General features: G+C 41.8%; 1 protein-coding gene across 8 annotated transcripts; it reads right to left on the bottom strand.

The window, feature by feature from the left end:
- LOC135528227 (forkhead box protein P1-B-like) lies at positions 1–23,663 on the bottom strand. Of its 8 annotated transcripts, none has more exons than XM_064957164.1 (16): positions 23,524–23,663; positions 8,041–8,201; positions 5,983–6,108; positions 5,673–5,762; positions 5,063–5,189; positions 4,748–4,889; positions 4,551–4,658; positions 4,214–4,301; positions 4,043–4,126; positions 3,673–3,877; positions 3,452–3,528; positions 3,207–3,308; positions 2,706–2,833; positions 2,441–2,498; positions 2,176–2,258; positions 1–2,061 (listed from the first exon to the last, which is right to left on the bottom strand). In XM_064957164.1, exons 2-16 carry the CDS (start codon positions 8,185–8,187, stop codon positions 1,899–1,901), a joined length of 1,728 nt encoding a protein of 575 aa, XP_064813236.1. In that variant the 5' UTR covers positions 8,188–8,201; positions 23,524–23,663; the 3' UTR covers positions 1–1,898. The 8 variants fall into 8 exon arrangements, with proteins under 8 accessions (XP_064813236.1, XP_064813235.1, XP_064813238.1 ...); XM_064957163.1 differs by having other exon boundaries at positions 23,535–23,663; XM_064957166.1 differs by having other exon boundaries at positions 2,176–2,255; positions 23,535–23,663.
- Between the last annotated feature and the right edge of the window lie 37 nt (positions 23,664–23,700).

Below are 23,700 nucleotides of genomic sequence, written 5' to 3'. Positions count from 1 at the left end.
CACTTTAGATACAGCATTTATTACAGACAGCTTTTAGTGCACACATCTGGCAATGTACAATACAATGGTAAATAAGACCAAAAAGCAATGTTTGGGCCAGTGGGAAAAAAATGAGATTAGGAGGCTACACAAATAATTATATCCCAACAGAGGTTATACATACACTACCGTTCAAAAGTTTGGGGCCACTTAGAAATGTCCCGTTTTTTAAAAGAAAAAGCACATTTTTTGTCCATTACAATAACATCAAATTTATCATAAATACAGTGTAGACATTGTCAATGTTGTAAATGACTATTATAGCTGGAAATGGCTGATTTGTAATGGAATATCTACGAAGGTCCATTATCAGCAACCATCACTCCTGTGTTCCAATGGCACGCTGTGTTAACTAATTCAAGTGCATCATTTATCAAGAGGACAAGTACATTAGAGTGTCTATTTTGAGAAACAGACACCTCACAAGTCCTCAACTGGCAGCTTCATTAAATGGTACTCGAATAACACCAGTCTCAAATTCAACAGTGAAGAGGCGACTCTGGGATGCTTTCCTTTTTATTGACCAATCTGAGGTATGGCTTTTTCTTTGCAGCTCTGCCGAGAAGGCTAACATCCCGGTGTCGCCTCTTCACTGTTGACATTGAGACTGGTGTTTTGAGGGTACCATTTAATGAAGCTGCCAGTTGAGGACTTGTGAGGTGTCTGTTTCTCAAACTAGACACTCTAATGTACTTGTCCTCTTGCTCAGTTGTGCATTGGGGCATCCCACTCCTCTTTCTATTCTGGTTAGAGACAGTTTGTGCTGTTATGTGAAGGGAGTAGTACACAGCGTTGTACAAGATCTTTAGTTTCTTGGCAATTTCTCGCATGGAATAGCCTTCATATTGCTGAACAAGAATAGACCGATGAGTTTCAGAAGAAAGTTTTGTTTCTAGCCATTTTGGGCCTGTAATAGAACACACAAATGCTGATGCTCCAGATACTCAACTAGTCTAAAGAAGGCCAGTTGTATTGCTTCTTTACCAGAACAACAGTTTTCAGCTGTGCTAACATAATTGTAAAAAGGGGTTTCTAATGATCAATTAGCCTTTTAAAATGATAAACTTGGATTAGCTAATACAACTTGCCATTGGAACACAGGAGGGATGGTTTCTGATAGTGGGCCTCTGTTTGCCTATGTATATTTTCCATAAAGAATCTGCTGTTTCCAGCCACAATAGTCATTTACAACATTAACAAGGTCTACACTGTATTTCTGATCAATTTGATGTTATTTCAAATGGACAAAAAAAAAGTGCTTTTCCTTCAAAAACAAGGACATTTCTAAGTGACCCCAAACTTTTGAATGGTGGTGTAAATCATATTTTTGGCAGTGTAAAAGTAACCCATTATCAATGATGTCATGTCACAAATGGAACACAGGATTACTATCTGCAGGTTGTCTGGTACTCACATAGGTAAAAAATAAACACGTTTGTGGGAGAAAACAAACATTCATCTTCATGAAGTACTGTCCATAAATATTGCCAATGCTCTGGTTATTAAATATACACATTCATGAAAGAGTGAAACAAAAGACATTGAAGAAAGAACATAACTCTGCATCACTGAACCAGCTCCCCATAGGGCTTCATCATTGGTTGTACTGCCTCACAATAAGCCAATACGAATACATTATTTGAGGACAAGCGGTGTTACAATAATAGGTTCTGTTGTCTTCAGTGTGAGCTTGGGTGGATAATACCCAGTACAAATGATGCCAGTACAACAGAGCATAAAACATCCTCAATAAATAGTCACTTGATATGAAATAGTTCTACCAAGTCATTTGGTATATTTCATAGTTTTCCAATGTGAGAGTGCAGTGGAGATTGACAGTTTGGAATGCATTCTCTCTTTCATTGCGAAGGCACATGAGCCAGCTGCAGGTTGGGTCTTTCTGGGCTACCGCCATCTTCGTCTTGGTCCACATCTGAGCTGTGCTCATCAGAGCTCTCAGTCTCAGAACAGTCATGGGGCACATTCTCATATGCCTCCTCGTCCATTAGCTCTTCTTTTACGCTGAGAAGAAAAGTCATGATGATGAGGAAAAAAAGATACTTATGGTGACTTCTGAAACTGAGAAGCGTTTCTCCTTTACCAGATCTAGTTTTTAAATGGTGATGAAACACTCACAGGGGGTGCATAGGGTACTGCTCTTCACTGCTGTCACTGTAGGATCCATTCCCATACCAGAGAGTTGCATTCATCTCTTCCTGCTGGAACATATAGGGCAGAGAGCTCAGAGAGGGAGCGCCTATGAAAGCTGGGTTGAATGGAGGTATACTACTATCTAGCCATTCAGCCTGAAAAGATACACGCCATAGGTTTATAGCATAACGACAAAAATAAAGGTTGGGCACTCATTTAAAGCAATCTGAAGAGTATTGCGTGTACTTACTTTAGGAGTAAGGGAAGCTGAGCTGTGACCATGGCCAGTGTTCTCTCTTCTGAAAGATCTGCAGTTACACATAAACACACTTTATTTTATTGAACAAAACACACACTGGGAAATAGAGGAAAAACATAATATCCTCACAGGACATTGTTCTATTAATTCAGTGGTTTCTACAAGTATAACACCAACAGAAATGTAGGTAAAAACATGTTAAGAAACAGAGACATACAGGGAGCTATACTGAAGAGACCGAGCATGTTAAACATACCCTTCACCAGCAGGCTTCTGGGGCCTTCTCCTCTGGAACTCCATCTCATCAACTGTCCACACAGCTCCTTTTACATTCTCCACTCGCACAAAACACTTGTGGAGGCTGAGGTTGTGTCTCACTGCATTCTGCAAAGTCACGAAGAAGAACATACAGTATTATCACCACACACAGCTTCAAGGTAAGGACAAGAACATTCTTCCATAAGAGTTGTTCTAATACCATTAAACATTTCTAAAGGCTCATGAATATGGCATACAGTGGAGGCTGCTGAGGGGAGGACAGCTCATAATAATGGCTGTCATGGAGTCAATGGAGTGGTATCAACCACATGGAAACCACATCTTTGATGCGTTTGATACCATTTCATTGACCCCATTCCAGCCATTCTTATGGGTTTTCCTCCCTTCAGCAGCCTCAACTTATGACACAGCAACTAAACATAGCACAAGGATATTCTTATACATGTAAATAACCCCATAAATTGGCATAGCCAAATACCTTCCATGTTGCTGCATTGCGTCTGAAATATGCAAATGTTTGTGTGAACCAATTGTAGATTTCATTTAGTGTCAGCTGCTTATAGGATGATTCAAATATTGCCTAAATTATGCAAACACAAAGAAATACAATTAGCAAATGATAAATCATCACTACATACGGTATTTGAGGAACAAAACAACTGGTATAGCTAACATTTAGTCAGAGGGTAAACCAGGGTGAAATAAAATACACGTATTCCTTACCTGTCTTATTAGGGCTGCGTATGTAAATGGTGGTCTAACTTCCGTACTGATGTAGAACTCTTTATTCTGAACAATATCTGTTAAAAGGAATTAGAAACGTATTTGAATAAAATCAATGCTTAAAGCCAAACAAATAGATAAACCATTAAAGGCATATCAGTAGTTCAAAGAATATGTAGCCCACCACCCTCATTAGATTCATCATCCCACTGCTAACTCACCTTGGTTCATGTTCTTGCTGTACTTGTCTGAGTACCGTCTCCTCCCAGGGCTCACAGTGAGCAGGGTGTTGGGAGTGATGATAGAGGAGGTCGGGGGAGGTGTCAGGGGTGTGGAAGGAGCAGTGGCACTTTGAGACAAGCTCATGGGAGGAAGCACCTTGGGAAATGTCACCTGGGAGAAGGCAACGTTGGGCATAAGATCCACCTGAAAAATCAAAAGCAATGATTAATTTAAACTCAGTACAGAGAACACAGCTGTAGGGAACACAAAATTGAAAGTGATTATTCTACCATTGTGGCTAATACTTGTCTGACTGTTGGTAACCTGATTTGAATTAAATATATGGCCACTAATACTCCACAGACTTACTGTTGGTGTTGCTGGTTTTGACATTTGCTCAGAGGATTTGAGGTGAGACATCATGGCTTGCAGACGCTCTCTGTCTTTTTTCAACTGCATTGGGAAGATATAAAAAAAGATGTAATGTAAAGTCGATCCTGTACAATGAATGGGCTTTATTTAAGCAAACGTCAACTGTACCTGCAGTTCTAGCTGCTGAACAACCTGCATCTGCACTCGACACTGTGCTGTACTCTTGTCATCCAGTGTATGTTCACCGTTCAGATGTCTGGGAGAAACACACATTCCCATGACAAGTCAAGATAACATTCAGAACGGGAAAGGGGGATACCTAGTCAGTTGTACAGCTGAATACATTCAACTGAAATGTGTCTTCCACATTTATCCCAACCCCTTTGAATCAGAGAGGTGCGGAGAGCTGCCTTAATCAAAACCACTACAACGCAGTGTTGTTATTATATTAGGAGACTGACTTTAAATTTGTCTCTCTGACAAAATTAATAGAGGAGTAACTCACTCGAGAAAAGCCTGAAAGTCTCCAAAGACCGCCTCACAGCCAGACCATTTGCACATGCCGTGTCCATAGAGAGGGTGAGTGTTTTGTGAGTGATCATCCAAAGGACCACTGCAGAGAGACACATCTTCAATGTTACCCTTCGGGAAGAGGTTGGTCAGATGATAATGAATAAACACTGTTCAAGAATGGCTAATCACCTGTCTTTCTTCTTTAGGGGCTGTGATTTATGATTCCCATTAGTGGTGGACTGCTGGCTGTGGAGCAGGTTCTTCTGAAAAGTGGCTGGATACTCACCACCAGAGGGCAGGCTTGTACTATACTCACACCCTTTCACTAAACCTTGGAGAAATACACAAGTACATATCATATTAATTAATTCAGCCGAATAAATTAAATATCTTAGCCCAACAACAACAACAACAACAAGTATAGCAGCAAGCAGCCATGGTGGAAGAGAACAACAACAAGCTAAGAATAGATTAAAGGGTGGGGGCTTGGTGGTAGACACTTACCCTGAGCTGTAGAGGGGCTCATGGAGGGCAGGACAGACAGGAGACCCTGTCTCTGGAGGCTGAGGAGGTGCTGCTGTTGGACTTGCAAGAACTGCTGCTGGATGACCATGTGCTGGGCTGTTAGCTGCTGTGATGAGGGGGGTCGATACATATCGAGATATAATTTGACGATACGTTGTATCGTTGACAATATCGCAATATTATTTTGTGCTAGTTGGCTGTATCTGCACCAAAACTACAGTATTTTCCCCATCTTTTTAAATTGGGAGCCAATTTGTTTTCAGCCCTTTTATTTACATGACTGATCAACACTCGTTCTCATGTCTCTCTCTTCCCCTTCTGCAGCACAAATATGGTGAGCAATATGTTTGGACCATGGAATGGTAATTTAATCACAGTATTAAATCGCAAATCACAGTATTGAATCGCAATACATATCGTATCGGCACCCAAGGATCGTGATAATATCGTATCATGAGGTCCCTGGCAATTCCCAGTCCCAAAGAATATACTATAATAATAATAATACATGGATTTGATATAGTGCCTTGGAACATTTGGTTGAAGGCAAAATACAGACATTTGACAAAAAATATGTAGGCCGGCCTACCTCTTGCTCTGACTTCTCAGCATGCTTCTGCTGCAGAAGCTGGGCGTTGAACTGGTCCTGCTGTTTCTGGCAGAGATCCTGTATGTGTTGCTGTAGAAGAAATATCGAGTTAATGGAAGGTCATGAGGAAATACAGCTCTCACTTTCAAGCCATCAGTATCTTACGAAGATCCTCGTGGGAAAAAAATAAATAGGTGACAATACAGAGAAACAAAACTAAAAAGTGCTGCTGATAATATTACAATCAAAGAATGACACAATAAAGCATCTAAATGCAGATTGAGACAGTGTGGTAGAATGATGTGATTACCTGGTGTAACATGAGTGCTTTCTGCTGCTGGAGCAGAGCCTGGATCTGCTGTGGGTTGAGGACCTGCTGCAGTGTCTGCTGAAGAGTCTCCACCGGAGGTGTCATCATAGACACCGAGACTGGAACCTGCCAACAACACAAGTTGAGCACAGATTAGACCTAGTCTAGCCTGACATTAACAGACAAATAATGCCAACAACACAAGTTGAGCACAGATTAGACCTAGTCTAGCCTGACATTAACAGACAAATAATGCCAACAACACAAGTTGAGCACAGATTAGACCTAGTCTAGCCTGACAATAACAGACAAATAATGCCAACAACACAAGTTGAGCACAGATTAGACCTAGTCTAGCCTGACAATAACAGACAAATAATGCCAACAACACCATTAAAAAGTGTTTTTGGAAGACCGGAAAAAATATAGAAACAGCCTCCACCAGGCATCCAGCAATTACCTCTCCCTCTCCGCCTCACACTCACAGCTCTGGGGATGTTTACAGTAACCATAAACAGAATAATTAAAGCTGAATCGATATATAAATAATGAATACAAAGCCAGGGATGCAGGGCAAGTTTTGCAAAAACAGAACTCTGCATTGCATTTTAATTTAGGTCTGAACCACAAACAAACAGTTCCCACTAAGACTGGCTCTGTTTTGGATCCAGTAAACAAACTGCTGGAGGATGTCACAGAGGCTCTAGGCGAACAATAACAGTGGATGGATTGCAGTGGAGAACGCCCTTTCCCACACTGACTAAACGTGCACTGGCACAGGTGCTCAGTGTTTACTAAGGTCCTTATAGACCTATACCATATATGAGACCTATGGCTTTACATAACTTAAAGCAGAAGGTAAAATAATTGCATCAGCTGGACTTGAACTTAAACATCTGCATTACAGAAAAAAACCTTAAAGGGAGCCAGATAGTCGCTGTATATATGGCATGGAAATGGGCCATCTCCTTTTGTATGAACACCATCAACAAAACAAAAGCCTGCGCCTAACCTAATCCTTGTTTCCATGACGGCAGGGCAGACAAGTCCAAACATCTTTTGTTATTGTCGATGACAAACATCTTTTGTTATTGTTATTGTCGAGGACAGAAACCCACATACTCATGAAGGACAGTATAAACACTGGGCTAGTCTTCATATTGAGGTCTGCGTTCTAAGACTACTGTTGCCAAACACAAGATACATGCCTTTCTGAAACCCTGAAAATATGATAATGCTTTTCATACAACGGACCCTTATACTTAATCTTTCTCTGAGCTGAGATGTAACAAACCGTAAGTAACCAAAGGCAACAACCAACACACCCAAACCCCAACCTACAATGCACAAATGGAATATAAACTACAACACCAGAGTATGGAAAATGCTTGAAAGAGGCAATAAAGAGCCAAGGAAATGTTTATATGATTTAGGCAAATAACCTCGGATTACATTGCACAATTACATTATAAATATGTTAGGTCACTGAGTAGTAACACATGCACAATTATTCTGACTAACACAGTCACAATTACTAGCTAGGTCATTAGTTAGCAACATATATAAGTGACGAACAGTGTTGCATTTTAACATTTAATATAGCCGTTTCCACCAAGCAAATTCAACCAATGTACATACCTGTAAACAAAGAAACAAGTATTATCTTTCTAAATGTAGAAATAGACTAGTTGCTGAAATGACAATCAAGCAGACAAACCTGATCAAGTCCATTTACAGTGGTTGTCTTTGGCAGTCAGAGAGACGCAGGATGGAAAGAGACCGAGAGAAGCAAGCCATGCACAACGTTAGGCTGTCTGGCAATCTGACAGAGTGCTTGTGTGCATAAACAAAACTAGCCAATAACAAAGATCCTTCCTCCTTCACCAATCACAAAGTGCCTCTGCAGTCTATCTGCACTGCCGTTGGCTCAGAGCTCAGTTTAGTTAGCTTACCTACCGTACAAACAAAGAAATATGCTAAATGTGCTAATTTGAGAACACACATCCTTTAGTCTGGAAAGTAAGCATGTGCCACACGTTATAAAATAAGTTTGGTAACCTGGTTTTGCTGCTGGCTGTCAGCCCCGGAACCCTCTGGAGTTGGAGTCTGAGTGCTCAGCCAATCGTCCCTTTCAGCACTGTCCCCATTCTCTGTCTGATTGGCTGGACTGGTGCAGGTTGTCTGCTCTGACCCAGACTCATGCATCTGGACTCACTGACCTGAGAAAAGAACAAGAACACCAGAGCTCTAAAATCAGAAGCTGGATATAGGATGAAAAATGGGCTACTTTGTGTAAATTCACAATGTCTCTCCACAACTGATTTTATGCTACATTTATTTTGAACAATTCCATATGCACATGGTACAATTTCTTACTGATCTTATCCAAGAAACATTCACTAAGGTTGCAGATGAGCAGTGAGAGACAAGGTTACAATACAACAGCTTCCCTCTTGCCAAGATAAACCATCTACCCTACCAGAAGGAGTAGGAGATATTTGTTAAGTAGCTGATTGCTACCATGGCTACGGTAAATAAAGGGGCCATGGGTTGGTGTTTATGAGCAAACACGTTGTCCTTCTGGAGCAATTTAACATTAACCAGAAGGTGCGATAAACAGATCTGGCAGGTAGCACAATACTGCATTAAAGGGAGGGCCATGTGTATACAGCTGGGGGAGTGTTCAATACAAAAGCAACACAGCAAACATAAACACCAACAGACAATCTGAAGACAAACAAGCTCTTTGAACTGGGAAGATTCAAATGTCTACAACTGCTAAAAACGGAGATACATTTGCTGAATATATTTAGGCTCGTCTACATACACTACTACATGACCAGAAGTATGTGGACGATTTCTGTTTGGCCCCCGCTTTGTGCACGGAGACATTGTCATGCTTAAACAGGAAAGGGACTTCCCCAAACTGTTACCACAAAGTTGGAAGCACGGAATTGTCTATAATTTAATTGTATGCTGTAGCATTATGATATCCCTTCACTGGAACTAAGGGGCCTAACCCGAACTATGAAAAACAGCCTCAGACCATTATTCCTCCTCCACCAAACTTTACAGTTGGCACTATGCATTGGGGCAGGTAGCGTTCTCCTGGCATCCACCAAACCCGGACTCGTCTGTCGGACTGCCAGATGGTGAAGTGCGATTTATCACTTCAGGGAATGTGCTCCAGAGTCCAATGGTGGCGAGCTTTACACCACTCCAGGCGACGCTTGGTATTGCGCATGGTGATCTTAGGGTTGTGTGCAGCTGCTCAGCCATAGAAACCCATTTCACGGCTTCCAACAAACAGTTATTGTGCTGACGTGGCTTGACGTGATTATTTTTTACGCGCTATGCGCTTTAGCACTTGGCGGTTGCGTTCTGTGAGCTTGTATGGCCTACCACTTGTTGGCTGAGCCGTTGTTGCTCTTAGAGGTTTCCACTTCACAACAACAGGACTTACAGTTGACCGCGGTGGCTCTAGCAGGGCAGAAATTTGACGAACTGACGGTGCCACATGGAAAGTCACTGAGCTCCTCATAAGGCCATTCCACTGCCAATGTTTGTCTATGGGGATTGCATGGCTGTGTGCTCGGTTTTATACACCCGTCAGCAATGGGTGTGACTGAAATAGCCGATTCCATTAATTTGAAGGGGTGTCCACATACTTTTGTATATATAGTGTACTTCTGAATAAAACTGAAACATAGGCTATCCAACTGTAAGATGCATATAAACTGGGTGGTTCCAGCCTTGAATGCTGATTGGCTGACAGCCGTGGTCTATCAGACCGTATACCCACGTCTAAGAGCTGTGTCCATCGTGCATAAGAACAGCCCTTAGCCGTGGTATATTGGCCATATATACCACACCCCTCCTGCCTTGATGCTTAATTATACCATGGCATTGTTTAATACTCCATTGCACGGTAGAATTCAAATGACTACAGTTCATTTTTAACGTTTTATTTGAGCTGCTATTGAAAGCCAAAGTCGAACTGAAAATAGTATTGGTATCGTTGAATTAGATGTTCATAATAGCAAGCTAGGATTTATAGTTTGGTTAGCTAAACTAGCAAATCTGTTTGGCTACCACGGAAACGACTGTAGCTATCTAGCAAACTTTCTAGCTACTTCAGTGGATGTTGAACACATTTCTATTGGCAAATGTGTTCAATTATAGCCGTGGTATATAATGGATAATCAACTGGGCTCTATGCGTTCTCTGAAAAATAATGCAACTCCGTGAAAGGTCAGACCCACTCTGCCAGCGCGTCGTACGTGGATTGGAACACACCTACATCGTTCATTGTTTTCCATAGAACGGATAGCCCCTCATTGACTATCCCCACGTCTTGGATTGTGTATTAATTCGGACTTCTGTACCTATTCGTCTTTTCATTCCACAGCAAGGCTGATTTCTGATTATTTTAGGCAACGGCAGCCATGGGTGTATTTGCGCACAAGTCCTGTTGTGCCCGTCAGCATACCCGATCTGTCGGATCCAGTAAGTTACTGCTAGCACAGCAGACAGCAACACAAACTAGGTTTTTTAGGGTAGACGTGAATCCTCTGAATACCTACTTCAACTTTCAGTACAGACAACATACGCCTAGATACACCAATGAAACAATGCATTTCAACCCTGATTCCTAGATGCAGCCTACAATAGTTCTATAATACAGATTAATGAGAGAAATAAAGAACACTAGCTATAGAAATGTCAAATTATAACAATCACAAACGAGAATGGGTTCCAGCCAAAATATCCAAACAACTAACCTGCACGTCTTTACAATACACTATCCTTACCTTGGAAGAAAAGGCACAGCGCTGTAGGTGTTCAGCTGAGTTCAATGAGTTCAAGGCAGTAGCGAAAAATGTATGTGCACTGTGCACACATGAACAGGTGCTGTGTTTTAACATGCCTGTTTGCATAAACACAAACACTCGGCAAATAGAACAGGGGCAAACCATATACACAAGGAATATCTACATTCTGTTCATTTTATTGAATGCACATTGCACTGTCTAATGTTTTGCTCTTTTTTTTTATTTTTTGGGGATCAACATTTTCCCTCTGGATTTCCTTTGGGAGTCTAAACTTTTTTTAATGACAACTATCATTCAGAGTTACAAACAAAAGGCGTTGTGTGACTGCACCAAGGCATTGGCCATTGTTCCCAAACTGGCGGCAAGTGGGTGGTTTTATTTTGCTATAAAACATTTATATAAAAAAAAAATTGTGTGGAATTTTCATTGTTGGACATAAAATACTCCAAAAACACAAGGAAATCAGCTCCAAGTGATTTTCATTTAACAAATCCGTTCAAGTATTCCCACGTTCCCAAGTATTCCCAAGACACGTGGTCGAATACAAATGTAAGCAAGCTTTGAAATGGTTTTACTCAAACATATCTTGCGGTCAATTTTCAGTCTATAAGTTATTTTGAATTATGTTTCTGGTTGATGATCCCTGCATTAGGCTATCTTTACAAAGTGAAATGTTTTCACCATTCACTTGCATGGTAAGTTTACCACTCTGGGGAACAATAACGGGACAATGCAAATAGAAACAAGCTAATGTGAAATTCAACAGATGGTATTCAGTTAACATTTGCATAGCTGGGCCACAGTAAGTTTTGATTAATTGCCATTTTCATAAACCATGCAGGTGGATGATACTAGACTATATCATCTTTGTTTCTGTGAAAGAGACAAGGATAGTGATTCTCTACCAGGATCCCTTAAAAAATGTTTGACACAAAGCCAACACACTCCATCTAAACTCTATTATAGATTCGCTTGAGCAGCAGTGTAAGATTAAGCATAGGTTATGTCAGCCAGGTTGACTGGTCCCTAAATTATCATAATATGCTGTAGGCCTACATCATCTATCCTAAATAAATACATTGCCACCCTTATGGAAACCATGCAACAAACACACATGCAAAACAGCCTGGGGTGAGTTTCAGCACATTACATACACTGCTCAAAAAAATAAAGGGAACACTAAAATAACACATCCTAGATCTGAATGAATGAAATATTCTTATTAAATACTTTTTTCTTTACATAGTTGAATGTGTTGACAACAAAATCACACAAAAATTATCAATGGAAATCAAATTTATCAACCCATGGAGGTCTGGATTTGGAGTCACACTCAAAATTAACGTGAAAAACCACACTACAGGCTGATCCAACTTTGATGTAATGTCCTTAAAACAAGTTCAAATGAGGCTCAGTAGTGTGTGTGGCCTCCACATGCCTGTATGACCTCCCTACAACGCCTGGGCGTGGCGGATGGTCTCCTGAGGGATCTCCTCCCAGACCTGGACTAAAGCATCTGCCAACTCCTGGACAGTCTGTGGTGCAACGTGGCGTTGGTGGATGGAGCGAAACATGATGTCCCAGATGTGCCCAATTGGATTTAGGTCTGGGGAACGGGCGGTCCAGTCCATAGCATCAATGCCTTCCTCTTGCAGGAACTGCTGACACACTCCAGCCACGTGAGGCATTGTCTTGCATTAGGAGGAACCCAGGGCCAACCGCACCAGCATATGGTCTCACAAGGGGTCTGAGGATCTCATCTCGGTACCTAATGACAGTCAGGCTACCTCTGGCGAGCACATGGAGGACACCCCCCCAAAGAAATGCCACCCCACACCATGACTGACCCACCGCCAAACCGGTTATGCTGGAGGATGTTGCAGGCAGCAGAACGATCTCCACGGCATCTCCAGACTGTCACGTCTGTCACGTGCTCAGTGTGAACCTGCTTTCATCTGTGAAGAGAACAGGGCGCCAGTGGCGTATTTGCCAATCTTGGTGTTCTCTGGGAAATGCCAAACGTCCTGCACGGTGTTGGGCTGTAAGCACAACCCCCACCTGTGGACGTCGGGCCCTCATACTACCCTCATGGAGTCTGTTTCTGACCGTTTGAGCAGACACATGCACATTTGTGGCCTGCTGGAGGTCATTTTGCAGGGCTCTGGCAGTGCACCTCCTGCTCCTCCTCGCACAAAGGCGGAGGTAGCGGTCCTGCTGCTGGGTTGTTGCCCTTCTACGGCCTCCTGCACGTCTCCTGATGTACTGGCCTGTCTCCTGGTCGCGCCTCCATGCTCTGGACACTACGCTGACAGACACAGCAAACCTTCTTGCCACAGCTCGCATCGATGTGCCATCCTGGATGAGCTGCACTACCTGAGCCACTTGTGTGGGTTGTAGACTAATAGGGAACGTGAGCTGGGATTAGACCGTCGTGAGACAGGTTAGTGAGACAGGTTAGTGTCTCATGCTACCACTAGACTGAAAGCACAGCCAGCATTCAAAAGTGACCAAAACATCAGCCAGGAAGCATAAGAACTGAGAAGTGGTCTGTGGTCGCCACCTGCAGAACCACTCCTTTATTGGGGGTGTCTTGCAATTGCCTATAATTTCCATTTGCACAACAGCATGTGAAATGTATTGTCAATCAGTGTTGCTTCCTAAGTGGACAGTTTGATTTCACAGAAGTGTGATTGACTTGGAGTTACATTGTGTTGTTTAAGTGTTCCCTTTATTTTTTTGAGCAGTGTATATTGTTAAAGGGATAGTTCACCCAAATCACATAATGGTTCCCTTACCCTTTGAGCAGTCTATAGACAAAGTATGACAGCATTTATTTAGCCAAGATAGTCCACTCAGTAACAATTGCCACTATTTTCCAGGGAGTCCTGGGTTCCATAGAATCAATAAAAACATATACAGCATACATATAAAATCCCAGCATACATCATATGCAGCAGCATACAAAACCTCACTTGAATTACAGCTATACAGCTCTTTGGTCTTGGCCATAGTGGAGTTTGGAGTGTGACTGTTTGAGGTTCTGGACAGGTGTCTTTTATACTGATAACAAGTTCAAACAGGTGCCATTAATACAGGTAATGAGTGGAGGACAGAGGAGCCTCTTAAAGAAGAAGTTACAGGTCTGTGAGAGCCAGAAATCTTGCTTGTTTGTAGGTGACCAAATACTTATTTCCAACCATAATTTGTAAATAAATTCATAAAAAATCCTACAATGTGATTTTCTGGAGAGGAAAAAAATCTCATTTTGTCTGTCATAGTTGAAGTGTACCTACGATGAAAATTACAGGCCTCTCTCATCTTTTTAAGTGGGAGAACTTGCACAATTGGTGGCTGACTAAATACTTTTTTGCCCCACTGTATGTACTGCTCTTTTGAAGGCGGACATGGAAGCTAGCTGTCATGTGGATAAGTCCAGCTTGTTCTTGAGCAATGGGCCAAAGACCTGCAGACTGCCTTGAAAGGCCATGTTTTAAACTGATGGTTGTGCCAGTAGTTGCAGGTCCCATTGGTCATATGCTTTGACTGCTGCTCCAGAGGATGGGTGGAGACTCCCACCTGAATAGGTCTGACATGTATTCAGGCAGTTTGTACTGTCGCCTTGAAAACTGTCACTAGGGTATTGTAACGGATCCTGACCGCCAGTGGTTCGATTCCAGCTTTTTGCAGAAGAAGCTCTGTCTTTATGTGTCCCCTCTGTCCGGTCATGTTGATGATACGCTGTATCTGGTTATTGCCCTGATGTAAGGTGGGAAGACATACTGTGGCTCTTTAGTCCAGGTGAGTTGTTATCATGGTGTGGTAAAATGTCAGAATGATGTCCTTGGAGACGAAGTACCTTGCCCGTTTTAGAGCGCCAAGCCCAGACGGTAGTTTCCTTGTGACCAGGATGACATGTTCAGTCCAGTGTAGCTGTGGACCCAATTTCAACCCCAGGTACTTTATAGTGTTTACTTGTTCATAAATGTTTTGTCCATCTGTTATTGTGACACACAGGCAAAAGTATCTCAACTTTTGTGGGTTGCCAAACAACATTGCCTTGATCTTCTGAGGGTGTAGGTAGAGCTTGTTGTAGGCGAACCAAGCTGCTGCCCTCTTGATGTCATTTGACACTGACTCCTCACACTCCCTGGTGGTATTAGCTGAGTAATACAGGACTGTGTCATCTGCATATACACTACTGGTCAAAAGTCTTAGAACACCTACTCATTCAAGGGGTTTTCTTTATTTGTACTATTTTCTACATTGTATAATAATAGTGAAGACATCAAACCTATGAAATAACACATATGGAATAATGTAGTAACCAAAGAAGTTTTAAACAAATCAAAGTATATTTCATATTTGAGATTCTTCAAATAGCCACCCTTTGCCTTGAAGGCAGCTTTGCACACTCTTGGCATTCTCTCAACCAGCTTAATGAGGAATTATTTTCCAACAGTCTTGAAGGACTTCCCACATGTGCTGAGCACTTGTTGGCTGCTTTTCCTTCACTCTGCCGTCCGACTTATCCCAAACCATCTCAATTTGGTTGAGGTCGGGTGATTGTGGAGGCCAGGTCATCTGATGCAGCACTCCATCACGCTCCGTCTTGGTAAATAGCCCTTACACAGCCAGGAGGTGTGTTGTGTCAATGTCCCATTGAAAAACAAATTATAGTTCCACTATGCCAAAACCAGATGGGATGGCGTATTGCTGCAGAATGCTGTGGTAGCCATGCTGGTTAAGTGTGCCTTGAATTCTAAATAAATCACAGACAGTGTTACCAGAAAAGTACCCCCACACCATAACACCTCCTCCTCCATGCTTTAAGGTGGGAAATAGACATGCTGAGATCATCCGTTCACCCATATCGAGTCTCACAATGACACTGCAGTTGGAATCAGGTCCACTGGTCTAATGTCCATTGCTCATGTTTCTTGGCCCAAGCAAGTCTCTTTCTTCTTATTATTTGTGTCCTTTAGTAGTGGTTTCTTTGCAGCAATTCAACCATGAAGGCCTGATTCACACAGTCTCCGCTGAATAGTTGATGTTGAGATTAGAGGTCGACCGATTAAATCGGAATGGCCGATTAATTAGGGCCGATTTCAAGTTTTCATAACAATCGGTATATTTAGGCACCGATTTTTTTATACCTTTATTTAACTAGGCAAGTCAGTTAAGAACACATTCTTATTTTCATTGACCGCCTAGGAACGGTGGGTTAACTGCCTTGTTCAGGGGCAGAACAACGGATTTTCACCTTGTCAGCTCGGGGCACCTAATCTTGCAACCTTACAGTTAACTAGTCCAACGCAATAACGACCTGCCTCTCTCTCGTTGCACTCCACAAGGAGACTGCCTGTTGCGCGAATGAAGTAAGCCAAGGTAAGTTGCTAGCTAGCATTAAACTTATCTTATAAAAAACAATCAATCATAATCACTAGTTAACTACACATGGTTGATGATATTACTAGATATAATCTAGCGTGTCCTGCGTTGCACATAATCTGACTGAGCATACAAGTATCTAAGTATCTGACTGAGCGGTGGTAGGCAGAAGCAGGCGCGTAAAACATCCATTCAAACAGCACTTTCGTGCATTTTGCCAGCAGCTCTTCATTGTGCGTCAAGCATTGGGCTGTTTATGACTTCAAACTCCCGAGATGAGGCTGGTGTAACCGAAGTGAAATGGCCAGCTAGTTAGCGCACACTAATAGTAGTTGTTCCCCTTAATAGTAGTTGTTCCCCTTGCTCTGAATGGGTAACGCTGCTTCGATGGTGGCTGTTGTCGATGTGTTGCTGGTTCGAGCCCAGGGAGGAGCGAGGAGAGGGACGGAAGCTATACTGTTACACTGGCAATACTAAAGTGCCTATAAGAACATCCAATAGTCAAAGGTTAATGAAATACAAATGGTATAGAGGGAAATAGTCCTATAATTCCTATAATAACCACAACCTAAAACTTCTTACCTGGAAATATTGAAGACTCACGTTAAAAGGAACCACCAGCTTTCATATGTTCTCATGTTCTGAGCAAGGAACTGAAACATTAGCTTTCTTACATAGCACATGTTGCATTTTTACTTTCTTCTCAAACACTTTGTTTTTGCATTATTTAAACCAAATTGAACATGTTTCATTATTTACTTGAGGCTAAATTGATTTTATTGATGTATTAAGTTATAATAAGTGTTCATTCAGTATTGTTGTAATTTTCATTATTACAAATAAATAAATAAAAATTGGCCGATTAATCAGTATCGGCTTTTTTGGTCCTCCAATAATTGGTATCGGCGTTGAAAAATCATAATCGGTCAACCTCTAGTTGAGATGTGTCTGTTACTTGAACTCTGTGAAGCATTTCGGTGGGCTGCAATTTCGGAGGCTGGTAACTCTAATGAACTTATCCTCTGCAGCAGAGGTCACTCTGGGTCTTCCTTTTCTGTGGCGGTCCTCATGAGAGCCATTTTCATCATAGCACTTGATGGTTTTTGCGACGGCACTTGAAGAAACTTTCAAAGTACTTGAAATGTTCTGGATTGACTGACCTTCGTGACTTAAAGTAATGATGGACTGTCTTTTCTTTTTGCTTATTTGAGCTGTTCTTGCCATAATATGGACTTGGTCTTTTACCAAATAGGGCTAACTTCTGTATACCCCCCCTACCTTGTCACAACACAACTGATTGGCTCAAACACATTAAGAAGGAAAGAAATTCCACATATTTACTTTTAACAAGGCACACCTGTTAATCGAAATGCATTCCAGGTGACTACCTCATGAAGCTGGTTGAGAGAATTCCAAGAATGTGCAAAGCAGTCATCAAGGCAAATGGTGTCTCTTTGAAGAAGCTGAAATATAAAATCTATTTTGATTTGTTTAACACTTTTTTTGGTTATTACATGATTCCAAATTTCCAAATGTGTTATTTCATAGTTTTGATGTCTTCTCTATAATTCTACAATGTAAAAAATAGTAAAAAGAATAGAAAAACCCTTGAATGAGTAGGTGTTCTAAAACTTTTGACCAGCAGTGTATATGTATACACCATTTCTCCAGCACTGATGGAAGTTTATGTAAATACAGAACAGCAGGGTCCAAGCACACTCCTTTGTGGTACTCCATTCACCACAGGTACCTGGCCTGACTGCATGTTTTGCAGTTTAGTGTACTGAGTCCGCCCCTGTATGTATGATGTGAACCACTTGATTGCAATGCTGTCAAAACCTAGTTTCTCAAGCTTCCTCAGGAGTGTGTGGTGGTGAACAGCGTCAAAAGCTTTCTCCAGATCCAAGAAGAGTTCTGCTGTGACCTCCTGGCTGTTACACGCAGACTATGTCCTCTACAACCCTTTGCACTGCTGTAGATGTGCTGTGTATCTTCCTAAAAACCACTATGATAGCTGTAAATATTTTACTAGGCAAGTCAGTTAAGAACAAATTATTTTTTTCAATGACGGCCTAGAAACAGTGGGTTAACTGCCTATTCAGGGGCAGAACAACATATTTGTACCTTGTCAGCTCGGGGATTTGAACTTGCAACCTTTCGGTTACTAGTCCAACGCTCTAACCACTAGGCTACCGTGCCGCCCCAATAGGCTGTTGAGTGAGAAATAGTTAGCAACCTGGGTGTGAACCAGCCTTTCCCTGGTACCTGGAAACAGTGCCAGGGAAACTAAACCAAAGCATGGCTTGCTGTCATACCTTGTCCATAGAATGCTTACAGGGTAAGAAAACCTGTGTATAATTTGGCTGAACTATTCCTTTCATGTTTTTCTGAGTGTACACCTGCCAGATATACACCTGCCCTACTGGAAACTCTGTGCAGAAGTTAGCAATGAACTCAAGGTGTGGCATGTAAAGCAATGGGCATAGTATGTGTGGGAGCCACATCACTCCAATGCACGGGGCCACATATCCATGAATCAGATTGCCGAACAGAACAGGGACAGTCCATTGGTCTAAAGAAGCTGGATACATATTCTTAATGTTGTTGAAGTGGCACCTTTCACAGCGAAAGAACAATAAATACATCATCGTATTTGCTTTGTTAGTTAGATAGCTATCTACAACAACATACAGACCATCATGATTCACCTTGCTAACTAGCTGTTAAAGTTATGCTAACTCCAAATGCTGAAGCTAACGTTTACCAGCTAGTAACGTTAATGTAGCGAACGGCTAGTTGCAGTCGTAGCTAGGTAAGTTATCGATAGGCTGGACAATAGAACGAGTCATAATTCACCCAAGGCTGAAAAACGTCAATAGAACGTTGCCTAAGCTGGAACACTAGCAAGAGCCCATAGCAAATTAATTGAATCGAACGTTAGCAGGGCCTATTTTGACTGGAATTAGTCTTAGAATTCCATTTGGCCTAAATGGCACAAAAAAAACCATATCCCTTCTCATATTACCACTACAATTTGTTATTAAACTGAAGAAAACAATAACTCTTGTAGAAATTAAACATACGCACCTCGATGGTGTCAACTGCGCTTATGTCTACATTATGAGGAAGTAGGAAACAAATTGCAGCTAAGGACTATTTTTGGTCTTGCGATCGATGACAATGAGATACACTGCCCAGCCTTACATAATTAGAAAGAAGAGATTGTCCTGATTAGAATGGTGTCAAACTTGAAAGAAACAAAATATACACATTGAGAGATATTTGGCGAAATAGACATACATACCCGTATTTCCCCAAAACAATGGCAGTCAAAGTTCTAAGAACAGCCTTTTATTTAACCAGTTTACCATTTATCTACTACCATTTGCCATTTTGTGTTTGTAATCTAGCGGTTAAGAGCGTTGGGCAGTAACCAAAACGTGGCTAGTTCGAATCCCCGAACGGACGAGGTGAAAAATCTGTCGATGTACTGTTGAGCAAGGATTTTAGCCTTAGTCACTCTGGATAAGAGCATCTGCTACATGAATAAAATGTTAACTAGTCCTCTATGTGAAAGCGTGGCAATAATTGATTAACTTTTCATTATTCACAGATCTACTCCTCTGATGACATGGCAGGCAGGTTGGCAGACATTCCTGATGGCAGGCAGCACACTCACAAAAACGAACTGCTCAGCAAAGCAAAGGCTCTTGAGAGCTTCCAGATTTAAACTCAAACTGCGTTTATTTTCAGCAAACTTAACATGTGTAAATATTTGTATGACTGTAACAAGATTCAACAACTGAGACATAAACTGAACAGCTTCCCTGAACAACAGATCCAGACATGCTCAATGGGATTGAGATCCGGGCTCTTCGCTTGCCATGGCAGAACGAGCACTATGGCTGGTGGCATTGTCATGCTGGAGGGTCATGTCAAGATGAGCCTGCAGGAAGGGTACCACATGAGGGAGGAGGATGTCTTCCCTGTAACGCACAGCTTTGAGATTGCCTGCAATGACAACAAGCTCAGTCCGATGATGCTGTGACACACCGCTCCAGACCATGACGGACCCTCCACCTGCAAATCGATCACGCTTCAGAGTATAGGCTTTGGTGTAACGCTCATTCATTTGACGATAAACGCGAATCTGACCATTACCCCTGGTGAGACAAAACCGCGACTCGTCAGTGGAAAGCACTTTTGCCAGTCCTGTCTGGTCCAGCAATGGTGGATTTGTGCCCATAGGCGACGTTGTTGCCGGTTATGTCTGGTGAGGACCTGCCTTACAACAGGCCTAAAAGCCCTCAGTCCAGCCCCTCTCAGCCTATTGCAGACAGTCTGAGCACTGATGGAGGGATTGTGCGTTCCTGGTGTAACTCGGGCAGTTGTTGTTGCCATCCTGTACCTGTCCCGCAGGTGTGATGTTCGGATGTACCGATCCTGTGCATGTGTTGTTACATGTGGTCTGCCACTGTGAGGACGATCAGTTGTTCGTCCTGCCTCCCTGTTGTGCGGTCTTAGGTGTCTCACAGTACGGACATTGCAATTTATTGCCCTGGCCACATCTGCAGTCCTCATGCCTCCTTGCAGCATGCTTAAGGCACGTTCACGCAGATGAGCAGAGACCCTGGGCATCTTTCTTTTGGTGTTTTTCAGAGTCAGTAGAAAGGCCTCTTTAGTGTCCTAAGTTTTCATAACTGTGACCTTAATTGTCTACCGTCTGTAAGCTGTTAGTGTCTTAACGACCATTCCACAGGTGCATGTTCATTAATTGTTTATGGTTCATTTAACAAGCATGGGAAACAGTGTTTAAACCCTTCACAATGAAGATCTGTGAAGTTATTTGGATTTTTCCGAATTATCCTTGAAAGACAGGGTCCTGAAAAGGGGACGTTTCTTTTTGTTGCTGAGTTTATCATTTAAAAAAAGCAACTTTTTAGTGTCTGTGTCCAGTGTCTGTGTTTATATGTTAAGAGGGTGTTACTTTCACAGATAATGTCATCCATCCGTCCCTTTCCACACTACTACCTCAAGAGGAAGGGCTGATAAGGCATTTACAGATTACTGTGAAGTAATATAATGATGATTCATGTTTATTATTACGAGTTTTTATGCTCATGTTTTGAAATTATACTTCATTACTGTAACAATTATCAATAAGCCTGAACGTTAATTCAGTCGCCTCTGGTCGAAAAAAACGTAATTTCCTAGTACATCTCCCAAAAGCAACACAGGCCTAATAGATAAAGATAAATAGCTACCTGTAAAGTAATGAGTGACCATTTTAGAAAATCATGGGATATATGGTCTTTGGTTGCATGCTATTTTATGTCAATCATATTGCTGCTATTGTAACAGAATAACTTTAGACCGTCCCATCGCCCATACCCGGGCGCGAACCAGGGACCCTCTGCACACATCAACAACAGTCAACCACGAAGCATCGTTCCCCATCGCTCCACAAAAGCCGAGGCCCATGCAGAGAAAGGGGAACTACACCTTCAAGGTCTCAGAGCACATGACGTCATTGATTGAAGCGCTATTTAGCGCGTACCACCGCTAACTAAGCTAGCCGTTTCACATACGTTACACTCACCCCCCTTTTGACCTCCTCCTTTTTCCGCAGCAACCAGTGATCTGGGTCAACAGCATCAATGTAACAGTATAACTTTAGACCGTCCCCTCGCCCATACCCGGGCGCGAACCAGGGACCCTCTGCACACATCAACAACAGTCACCCTCGAAGCATCGTTACCCATCGCTCCACACTAGTTCAAGGTCTCAGAGCATGTGACGTCACCGATTGAAACGCTATTTAGCGCGTACCACCGCTAACTAAGCTAGCCGTTTCACATCTGTTACACTATAGCCTATAATTGAAGCTTTGTGGTCTTTATGCTTTCATCTTTAAATATTTTGCAATTAAAATGTATTAATTCACATAAAGTAAATTGGTGAAGCAGATGAGAAATACAGTGTATTTGTTTTATTAATTCCTAAAATCAGTCTCAATCCTGCCCCACCTATCCCAGCCAATTGCTGGACTTTCACATTTAGGTTACTAGGTCACATCCAGTTCAAACCACATTTGAAAAATAAAAGGTGGCTTGTTTATCAAGTTTTCTGCCTTGCAATAATAAATATCTGAATAAATAACAAAATTATATTTAGTACTATAATGGTATTTACTAACATAATATAATTACAAAAATAGTTTTTAAGTGTTCTAGGCTACCCTACCCAAGAACTAGGGTTAAAGCTAAAATAGGTTATACCTAGGGTTAGGGTTAAGGCTAAAATAGGTTAAACATAGGGCTAAAATAGGTTTTACCTAGGGTTTTTAAGGCAAAAAAACAGTATCGTTTGTAGCTCTCTTGCTCCTCCCTGTGGCCTTCTGTGGGTACTACATAACTCCTTCGTGACACTTGATAGGCTCAATCTGAGGTAGCAACTGCATCAGATCTATAAATCAATGAGCTATACCTATCCATTTAGTTTCCAACTCCATGAACCTGCGCAGCATTCGATGCCTATTAACAAACAGATTTCGACGCATATCAAATTACCCAGCAGCCATTTAGAAACAACAAATCGTTTAAAAAAAGTTGTTTCTGAATTAAAAATGTCTTTTGGATGTTTAAATCAGTTACATCTTGAAAAAGACGCCAGTGACATGCGTTTTGTTTAGGTTTACACCTTTTTCTGAAAGTAATTATGGTTAACCATGACCAGAAAATGTTTAACGGCTCTGCGCCAGCCATCGTTTAGCACTGTAGGTCACAACAAAGTGTGCCGAGGCGAACATTGAGTTTGCTCACGAAGTAACCGTAACCTTGTTTAACAATAGGCCTTGTGACGTAGAAGAATGGGCTGGGAATAGAACGTTTGGAAGACGAGTTGGTGCCACCGTGCTCAATAGAACTAAAATAAGGCCTGTTTTTCGCGATTACTTCAAAACTACGGCAAGCAGTTGGGACATGTGGTAATTTAAGAAACTGGGCTTCACGGCGGATGCAATGAAGTCGTTTTTAAAAAGCGTTGTTAAAAATGTCATGTGTCTAGCCTATTATCGAACAACATTAGAATTAGTCAGCTATTCAAGAGTACTGCACTTGAGAAATAGTGGTTTGTTAGCTGTTAAAATAAACCCCATCGTTATTTAGCTAGACAGTCATTAGCCAGCTAGTTACAGTAGGTATCTAAACAACAATGGGGTTGTTGTTGTTTACCGCTAATGTTGGCTAGCTAGGCTAACGAGATAAACAAATGTAATTAGCTATCCAAAAGCAAATTAATGTAATTAGGGTAGCAAGCATACATTTAACTTACCAGGGCATCAATTTGTAGCATGTGCTACTATTTGGCACGACTCGTTGAACAAGATAAGAAGCGATTGACAGACTCCCTCAGCCACAAGCTAACGTTTACCCAACTCGGATCAACAGTTCCAGCAGGAGTGGACACTGTCACTAGACAGTGCAGTTGGGCGTTTGTT

This window comes from Oncorhynchus masou, chromosome 33, assembly GCF_036934945.1.
Source record: "Oncorhynchus masou masou isolate Uvic2021 chromosome 33, UVic_Omas_1.1, whole genome shotgun sequence".
NCBI classification, from domain to species: domain Eukaryota; kingdom Metazoa; phylum Chordata; class Actinopteri; order Salmoniformes; family Salmonidae; genus Oncorhynchus; species Oncorhynchus masou.
This window is presented reverse-complemented; position numbering and strand designations above follow the sequence as displayed.